The sequence below is a fragment of the Oncorhynchus keta genome, chromosome 25 (genome assembly GCF_023373465.1).
Source record: "Oncorhynchus keta strain PuntledgeMale-10-30-2019 chromosome 25, Oket_V2, whole genome shotgun sequence".
In the NCBI taxonomy this organism is placed as follows: Eukaryota; Metazoa; Chordata; class Actinopteri; order Salmoniformes; family Salmonidae; genus Oncorhynchus; species Oncorhynchus keta.
This window is the reverse complement of record NC_068445.1, coordinates 38,956,177-38,966,492: the sequence shown is the minus strand read 5'-3', so window position 1 is coordinate 38,966,492 and position 10,316 is coordinate 38,956,177. Positions and strand designations below refer to the sequence as shown.

Here is a 10,316-nt window from a genome sequence, read left to right as displayed (position 1 = left end):
CACCAAGACAGTTGTGAAGAGGGCACGACAACGCCTATTCCCCCTCAGGAGACTGAAAGGATTTGGCATGGGTCTCCAGATCCTCAAAAAGTTCTACAGCTGCACCATCGAGATCATCCTGACCAGTTGCATCCACGTCTGGTATGGCAACTGTTCGCTATCCTTAAGGCACTACAGAGGGTAGTGCGTACAGCCCAATACAACGCTGGGGCCAAGCTTCCTGCCATCCAGGACCTCTATACTAGGCGGTGTCAGAGGAAGGCCCAAGAAATGGTCAAAGATTCCAGCCACCCTAGTCATAGACTGTTCTCTCTGCTACCGCACAGCAAGCAGTACCAGAGCGCCAAGTGTAGGTCCAAAAGGCTCCTTAACAGCTTCGACCCTCAAGCCATAAGACTGCTGAACAATTCATCAAATCAAACCCCTGCACATACCCCCTGCATATAGCCTCGTTATTCTTATTTTATTGTGTTACTTTTTTGTGAACATTCTTTAGTTTATTTAGTAAATATTTTCTTAACTGTTATTTTCTTAAAACAGTTAAGGGCCTGTAAAAAGCATTGTATTCGGTGCGTGTGTCAAACACAATTTCATTTGTGATTATCTGAAATACCCAAAATGGCCACTACATGTCGTAAAAGATACCAAAAATTCGGTTAGTTTACAAGTAAACTTTAAAAGATACCAGTAATAAACATTCCCTTTGCAACCTTAATTCAGATAGCCTTTATCTGAAAATATTCAAATACATTGACTCAATTAAACTTCCATACACTTAACCCAGGTATTTCAAATAAGTGTTTGAAAATACTGTCTATTTATTATTATTATTATTTTTTTAGAATAATAATTATAATACTCAAATAAAAGTACTTAACGTATTTAAATTACAAATACTAAAATACATTAATAAATAAATCAAAACGATATGTCCAAATGTTCAGCAATATCTTGCAGGTGTAGTGGTAGAGCAGTAGATCATCATGTAGTCAGTTAGAAATAGCAATAAACCAGGTTCAATATCAGAATTTGGGAATCATCTCGTCACTCTACAATCAGAGTGGGACATTTATGTGATGATGATGTTTCCTACCAACAAGGTGCAGTTGACTGCAAATAGGAGCAGGTGCAACACAACACAACTCAGGGAAATCTGCAGTTGCTACATCAATTTTTGGACTTATAGTTCATTATATATACCCAATGATTCTTGAAGAATATAACTTAGAAATGACTCATGGGCTTAGTTCAACTGTCGTACCAGAACCCAAAATACAACATTGTTTAACTTCAATGTTTGTAAACAAAGTAAATGTAAACAAACACTGTATAGCCGAAAATCTATCATTTTGATACCATGGAAGATCAGTTATTGTATGCATATAACGTTATGACTATGAATTTGAGAGTGGCTACATTTATTCTGCGTCCCCAAACGTCAACTTTCTACCGAACCAGTGGCGGGGAAAAGCGCATGGTTATTGTCTCAAATGTAGATTGCCGATTGCCACAACAACACTGTTCCATCTCAATAACTAAAATAACATTTATACATGCCACAAACGCTATTGATACCCTTGTGTACGGACACCTTAAAAACAATACTAGCAGTCCACCTTAAGAAAACAAGAAGGGCTCGCTCAATTTTATTATACGTGACGTTTCGGATGCGGATTGGACGATCCGCAGCATTATGTTAATGACGGGCGGGCTGTGCAAAGTCCCTAGGTGACGTCATCTCCGAGTTCGCTTAGAGTGAAACAAACATGGCGACAGACTGGAGTGGTTGGCAGGGGTACACGCTAACTTTAATAATTTTACTATGGTGTACGGCGGGCACAGAAGCCGAGACGGGGATCCCGGAGACCGGTAGCCCCACCCAGGTCTTCGGCATGCGGCTGGAGAGGAGCGACAAGCCAGCTACTACCACGGACGACGGGGTGATCCAAGTAACAGAGGAGAGCAACATCTTCATGAGGTTCTACGGGCTGCAGATTCTTCCTGACACCTCGTCACAGATCAAGTTCATGGAACATGAACATGTTGATGTTACCAGCAATAATGCTAATTTTAACAGGACTTGCGCCGAATATACCAAAGATATCGTTATTCGGGGTGGCATGAACGTGAGTCACCTCGGAACCTCCGGGGTGGTGAGTTTGAAAATCAAGCCGCTACGGAAGCGCGAGCTCAAGAAGGAGTATGGGCTCTGCGTCCGGGACAGTCAAGATGGCAAGTGGTACCTGTTGGGTGAGGATGACGGGAGGCTGCGAGTGGTGGAGGAAAAGAAATCTATGCTTCCTATGTGGTTCCAGTGCATCCTCATCTGCGCTCTGTTGGTACTGTCAGGTATGTTCAGCGGGCTCAACCTGGGACTCATGGCCTTAGACCCTATGGAGCTCCGGATAGTCCAGAACTGCGGTACCGAAAAGGAAAAGAGGTACGCCAGCAAGATCGAGCCCATTCGGAGAAAAGGGAACTATCTTTTATGTTCCTTACTTCTGGGTAATGTGCTAGTCAACACAACTCTCACCATCCTCCTGGATGACTTGATAGGGTCAGGTCTGGGAGCAGTGGTCGCCTCCACTATAGGTATTGTCATATTCGGGGAGATCGTTCCCCAGGCGCTGTGCTCTCGCCACGGACTGGCTGTAGGAGCCAACACCATCATGGTGACCAAGTTCTTCATGTTGGTGACCTTCCCCCTGTCATGGCCCATCAGTAAACTCCTGGACTGCATCTTGGGCCAGGAGATCGGTACCGTGTACAACAGGGAGAAGCTGGTGGAGATGCTGAGAGTAACGGAACCGTACAACGACCTGGTCAAAGAGGAACTCAACATGATCCAGGGGGCGCTTGAGCTCAGGACCAAAACCGTTGAAGATGTCATGACGCCGATCAGTAATTCCTTCATGATCCACAGCGACGCTGTGTTGGACTTCAACACCATGTCAGAGATCATGGAGAGCGGTTACACGCGCATACCGGTGTTTGAGGACGAGAGGTCCAACATTGTGGATATCTTGTTTGTCAAGGACCTGGCTTTCGTTGATCCGGATGACTGTACGACGCTGAAGACCATCACCAAGTTCTACAACCACCCGGTTCACTTCGTGTTCCACGACACCAAGCTGGATTCCATGTTGGAGGAGTTCAAGAAAGGTTTGTTTTGGAGGCTGAATCCCAAATGACACCCGATTCCCTTTATAGTGCACTACTTCTGCCTGGGGCTCACATGGAGGGAAGGTGGTTTTGTTTACATTAATTTATTTGTTTACCTGATCAGTAAATAAGTTATTTACCTAGTTTACTACCTTTTTTTTACCTAGTTTGTTTACCTTGTCAGGGACAGCAGTGGCTGATGGGGACTCTTCCTGTGGAAGAGTGAGGTCAGGTGATGGGGCCTAATAGGATTTAACGTGTGTGTGTGTGTGAGAAATAGAGACTTGTCACTCTTTATCAGACGCACACATCCAAATATTTGGGCCCAGAAATGCATGTTTTCTCTCCATTAGTGTCAGTGAACGTTGAGAGAGATGTTATGGATTCTTTGTGGGCTTGTTTTATGTTTTTACATGGCATCGATGAGTAGGCTGCATTCTATGAGCCGCTCGACTCCACCCTGTTCCTGGTTCACCCCATTGGATTCCATATCTCACTGTAGTGTACAAACTTCTCATTCACCTAGCTTCTTAAGACACACACACACACACACACACACACACACACACACACACACACACACACACACACTCTCGCAGGGATGTGTTTTAATTAATCACTCTCTCCCAGGGTTTTGTCTCAAGGTCAGACACCTAGACAGACAGACTGCAGATGGCTTCTTCAGCTCTCATTCGCTGCCAGGCAGACAGACAGACTGCAGATGGCTTCTTCAGCTCTCATTCGCTGCCAGGCAGACAGACAGACTGCAGATGGCTTCTTCAGCTCTCATTCGCTGCCAGGCAGACAGACTGCAGATGGCTTCTTCAGCTCTCATTCGCTGCCAGGCAGACAGACAGACTGCAGATGGCTTCTTCAGCTCTCATTCGCTGCCAGGCTGACAGACAGACTGCAGATGGCTTCTTCAGCTCTCATTCGCTGCCAGGCAGACAGACAGACTGCAGATGGCTTCTTCAGCTCTCATTCGCTGCCAGGCAGACAGACAGACTGCAGATGGCTTCTTCAGCTCTCATTCGCTGCCAGGCAGACAGACAGACTGCAGATGGCTTCTTCAGCTCTCATTCGCTGCCAGGCAGACAGACAGACTGCAGATGGCTTCTTCAGCTCTCATTCGCTGCCAGGCAGACAGACTGCAGATGGCTTCTTCAGCTCTCATTCGCTGCCAGGCAGACAGACAGACTGCAGATGGCTTCTTCAGCTCTCATTCGCTGCCAGGCAGACAGACTGCAGATGGCTTCTTCAGCTCTCATTCGCTGCCAGGCAGACAGACAGACTGCAGATGGCTTCTTCAGCTCTCATTCGCTGCCAGGCAGACAGACAGACTGCAGATGGCTTCTTCAGCTCTCATTCAATGCCAGGCAGACAGACAGACTGCAGATGGCTTCTTCAGCTCTCATTCGCTGCCAGGCAGACAGACAGACTGCAGATGGCTTCTTCAGCTCTCATTCGCTGCCAGGCAGACAGACAGACTGCAGATGGCTTCTTCAGCTCTCATTCGCTGCCAGGCAGACAGACAGAAACAAACGGTCACAGTGTATGTGTTTCTCTCTATATATGAATGGAGGAGGGGCATCTCTTCCTCCTCTTCGTTATCAGTCATGTGACTGGGATGACATTGTGTGTCTCGTTCTCTGTTTTCATTGATTCAGAATTAGAACCTCAGTAGCCTTGTAATTCTCATTCAGACCTCTCACTCAACCTTGAACAATGTAGGCCCATACAGACATAAACAAGGCAGTCTGCATCCTACTACGGTCTGGTAATTTAGCCTAGCCAGCCTATCACAATAGGACTGAGTAAAGTTGTAGTTAATGTCATTATAAGTGTCAGTATGGCAGCACATAAGCTCATTCTCTGGAAGGTCTTCAGAGGTGGCTGGCAGGCAGGCACGGCTACTGGACGACGAGTGAGATCTGGCTGTGAAACATTGTTCCACCTAATCTCTATTGGTTTACCCAGTACACCGCAGAGGGATAGTGGATATACATGACAAGGGTTGACACATTTACAACATGATCCCTCCACTGTGTTGTCTGGCTCTGCATCTGTCTGTTTCGTATCCATGGTGAGTTGGCGAAACACATGACTCCCGCAATGGCATGTCAGACTTCCAGAGTTCCACTCCCTGCCGTTTGGCATCGGTTGCCATGGCACCCAACACTGTCTGCCATTTGCTGTTGGCCTGAGTGCTCTGTCTGTACAATGCCCCACACCTTGTCTCTGGTCCAGTCTAAAGGTGAATAGGGTCTAATGTGTTGTCATGGAGAGCAGAGACCAAGCTATTCCATTGTAAGGTAATATCCTTACAACAGCCGTTGAAAAGTTTGGGGTCACTTGAGACATTTCCTTGTTTTTTTTATTTTTAAGAAAAGCACTTTTCTAAAACAGTGTGTTTTTAATCAGTCATTTGGTTCCCTGAATATACTTTTGTGTAGTTTTATTTTTAAAAATGTAACTTTTTAAACGTTTCACTATTTGTAATTTTATAACATTCACTGAATAGGATGTTCCTCCCCTTAAGCTTTTGGCCGATTAAAAAAACAAACAAAAAAATCTCATTGCAAAATAATGCTTTTGACCCTATTCATTGAAATACTAGTCGATGTAAATACGTTTGACTGGTCAAGCTCATCAGTTTATAGGTTAATTTGCATAATTTAGTGGAATTAAATTGGCGAGTGTGTACAGTATATTCATTATGTATCTTATTTGTCACATGCATATAGACACAGAGCCTTTGAGTGAAATCTGTCACAGAGCTGCTGCTACTGCATCTCAAACAGCAAATGGTAGGCAACGGAAAGCAGGCTTCCTCAGCACCTCACACAGCATAGGCAACAGAAAGCAGGCTTCCTCAGCACCTCACACAGCATAGACAACGGAAAGCAGGCTTCTTCAGCGCGTCACACAGCATAGGCAACAGAAAGCAGGCTTCCTCAGCACCTCACACAGCATAGGCAACAGAAAGCAGGCTTCCTCAGCACCTCACACAGCATAGACAACAGAAAGCAGGCTTCTTCAGCGCGTCACACAGCATAGGCAATGGAAAGCAGGCTTCTTCAGCGCGTCACACAGCATAGACAACGGAAAGCAGGCTTCCTCAGCGCGTCACACAGCATAGGCAACGGAAAGCAGGCTTCCTCAGCACCTCACACAGCATAGACAACGGAAAGCAGGCTTCCTCAGCGCGTCACACAGCATAGGCAACGGGAGGCAGGCTTCCTCAGCGCGTCACACAGCATAGGCAACGGAAAGCAGGCTTCCTCAGCGCGTCACACAGCATAGGCAACGGGAGGCAGGCTTCCTCAGCGCGTCACACAGCATAGGCAACGGGAGGCAGGCTTCCTCAGCGCGTCACACAGCATAGGCAACGGGAGGCAGGCTTCCTCAGCGCGTCACACAGCATAGACAACGGGAGGCAGGCTTCCTCAGCGCGTCACACACCACATTGCGATGAACTGGAGGCAGTATGCATTTTGAAAACATATACTTAATTGTTTCAAACCTGAATGTTTTACACATATTATGAGGCATGTCTTAACCTTGCTTCAAAGTAGCCAGAATCAGACCATAGAATTGCCTCCACAGATATCAACTTTCTGTCATTGTCCTGTAGCCAAAGGCACAATCCTAGTCATATTAGCAACCCATGCTACTTGTTGCATATTAGATCTCCTGTCTTTCTAACTGTCTCTTTCTAACGGTCTATATTTTCATTTGTCACATAAAACCGCTCGCATGTGTGGTGCGTGTTTACCCACTAATTGCATTATGGAATGTACGTTGGCGCGCAGCCTGAACTACTACTGCCTTGTGTGTGTTGCTGCATTTTATAATCTGAAGAAATAATAGTTTATCAACATTTTAAGATAAACGTTCTGATCTGTTGCGTCAGACTCATTGCTTTTTAACATTATTTTATTTTTAGCATAGGCCTATTGGTTGTATGAATTTGGGATCTATCATCCCACAACTGTCCCGGAGTCTGTTTGGAATAGGCTTTTTCTTTCTCGACAAACTGACCAATAGAATAGGTAACCTTTGCTACTTTGTGTTATTGTAGATCGACAGGCGAGTGATGTTCCTGTTCGTGACTCGTCTTGTTGGCCGAGGAAAAGTACATGTGGACAGTTGTCCTAACATCTTCAAAGTGCCCTTCAGAATTTGTTAAGAAGGACCGCACATCTTCGCTAGTGCGTTGTTAATATGAATGACCGTAATGTAAATGTGTTTGGTGTCATTCTGAGCACCGTGGGTGGACGCCCTAATCAGGTGGCGCACCCATTGCATATGGGTCGTGTACATTTCTCAATTGTCCTGCGCCACGTTTTCCTAATGGAAGCCCTGCTCCATTGATGCAGATGGTCTATTCTGTCTGTAGACATGAATCAATGAAAACACCTGGTCACTGTCCATAACATTGTAGGGTGATATTACAGAGTTGAGGTGAAACCTTGAGGTGATATTACACAGAGTTGAGGTGAAACCTTGAGGTGATATTACACAGAGTTGAGGTGACACCTTGAGGTGATATTACAGAGTTGAGGTGATATTACACAGAGTTGAGGTGAAACCTTGAGGTGATATTACACAGAGTTGAGGTGACACCTTTAGGTGATATTACACAGAGTTGAGGTGACACCTTTAGGTGATATTACACAGAGTTGAGGTGACACCTTTAGGTGATATTACACAGAGTTGAGGTGAAACCTTGAGGTGATATTACACAGAGTTGAGGTGAAACCTTGAGGTGATATTACACAGAGTTGAGGTGAAACCTTGAGGTGATATTACACAGAGTTGAGGTGAAACCTTGAGGTGATATTACACAGAGTTGAGGTGAAACCTTGAGGTGATATTACACAGAGTTGAGGTGAAACCTTGAGGTGATATTACACAGAGTTGAGGTGACACCTTTAGGTGATATTACACAGAGTTGAGGTGAAACCTTGAGGTGATATTACACAGAGTTGAGGTGAAACCTTGAGGTGATATTACACAGAGTTGAGGTGAAACCTTGAGGTGATATTACACAGAGTTGAGGTGAAACCTTGAGGTGATATTACACAGAGTTGAGGTGACACCTTGAGGTGAACATATAGGCTATGTATATTGTCTATGGCCCTTTGGCGAAAGGTAATACTGTACACGGACAGAATCAATGAAAACCTCACTGTCCAGGCTAGTGGCTAGCTTCCAGTCCTGCTTTCTTGTAATGATAAGGAAAAACAGCATTTTGCTCTTGAGCGTGTGTTGGGGTGTAAGTTTGTGTGGGTAGAGATATGTGTGTATAGAGTCAGTGCAAGAGAGTTAGTTTAAAAAGGAAGGTAAATGCAGGTCGTCCGGGAGCCATTTGATGAACTATCTAGCAGCCTTGTTCAGCAGACTTATGGCTTGGCGATAGAAGCTGTTCAGGTTCCTGTTGGTACTGCTTGCCGTGCTGTATCAGAGAGGACAATCTATGGTGTGTGTGTGTGTGTGTTCCTGCTGTGAGTCACCCTGATGATCCTCCATGGCGTCTCATTGTTTCCTCATCAGAGAGAGAGAGAGAGATAATGCCAGTTGACCTTTTAATACCACTATGTGAAGCCCTTCTGTCATACCTTACTGAATCACTGAGAGATGGATAGAGTAGACAGGCAGGCAGACAGACAGATTGCCTATTGTTTATGAACTCTTTAGTAAGTTGACTGATAGAGAACACATTGTAATTTACAACAATGACCTTGGAAATGACCTGAGCTCATCAACTCAAACGTTATTGGTTGCATATATATATATATTTATCCAATGTTATTGCGTGTGTAATGAAATGCTTGTGTTCCTAGCTCCAACAGTGCATTAATATTTAACAATGCACACAAACCTAATAGTAATAGAATGGAATTAAGAGATCTAAAAATATTAAGACGAGCAACATTGGTGTCCGGAGTGTAAATATATTTTTTGTGGATTCGGCTATTTCAGCCACAACCGTTGCTGACAGGTGTATCAAATCGAGCACACAGCCATGCAATCTCCATAGACAAACATTGACAGTAGAATGGCCTTACTGAAGTGATTTTCAATGTGGCACCGTCATAGGATGCCACCTTTCCAACAAGTCAGTTTGTCAAGTGTCTGCCTTGCAAGAGTTGGCCTGGTCAACGGTAAATGCTGTTACTGTGAAGTGGAAATGCGTAGGAGCAACAATGGCTCAGCCGCTAAGTGGTAGGCCACACAAGCTCACAGAACTGAACTGCCGAGTGCTGAAGCGCGTAGCGTGTAAAAATCATCTGTCCACCATCTGGCAGTCCGACAGACAAATCTGGGTTTGGTGGATACCAGGAGAACACTACCTGCCCCAATGCATAGTGCCAACTGTAAAGTTTGGTGGTGGAGGAATAATGGTCCGGGACTGTTTTTCATGTTCTTTTTATTATGGTTGTCGGGGAGGGCCAAACCCTCCCCTAACCCGGACGACACCGGGCCAATTGTGCACCGCCCTATGGGACTCCCGATCACAGACGGTTGTGATACAGCCCGGGATCTAACCCAGGTCTGTAGTGACGCCTCTAGTGCTGCGATGCAGTGCCTTAGACCGCTGCGCCACACAGGGTGGTTGTGGCTAGGCCCCTTACTTCCAGTGAAGGGAAATCTTAATGCTACATTATAAATGACATTATAGATGATTCTGAGCTTCCAAATTTGTGGCAAAAGTTTGGAGAAGGCCCTTTCCTGTTTCAGAATGACAATTCCCCCGTGCACAAGGCAAGGTCCATACAGAAATGGTTATTTGAGATCAGTGTGGAAAAACTTGACTGGCCTGCACAGAGCCCTGACCTTAACCCCATCGAACACCCTTTTGGATGAATTGGAACGCAGACTGCGAGCCAGGCCTAATCGCCCAAAATCAATGCCCGACCTCAAGAATGCTCTTGTGGCTCAATGGAAGCAAGTCCCCACAGCAATGTCCAAAACATCTAGTGAAAAGCCTTCCTAGAAGAGTGGAGGCTGTTATAGCAGCAGAGGGGGGGACCACATACTTTGTGTGTGTGAGTAATAGGATTTATGGACAGTATGTGGATAGAATATGTAGTATATCTGATGAATATGTAGGATAGAATAGTGTGTGTGTGTATATATATATATATATA

General features: G+C 45.2%; 1 protein-coding gene across 2 annotated transcripts in view; it reads left to right on the top strand.

Annotated features, from left to right (window-relative positions):
* The first annotated feature begins 1,739 nt into the window (after positions 1-1,739).
* LOC118358576 (metal transporter CNNM4) overlaps positions 1,740-10,316 on the top strand; it is an 87,784-nt gene continuing 79,207 nt past the window's right edge. For both annotated transcript variants that reach the window (XM_052479290.1, XM_035736537.2), the window contains exon 1: positions 1,740-3,162. In XM_052479290.1, the coding sequence (XP_052335250.1) occupies positions 1,767-3,162 (1,396 nt within the window). In that variant the 5' untranslated portion in view covers positions 1,740-1,766. The remainder of the gene's footprint in view (positions 3,163-10,316) is intronic.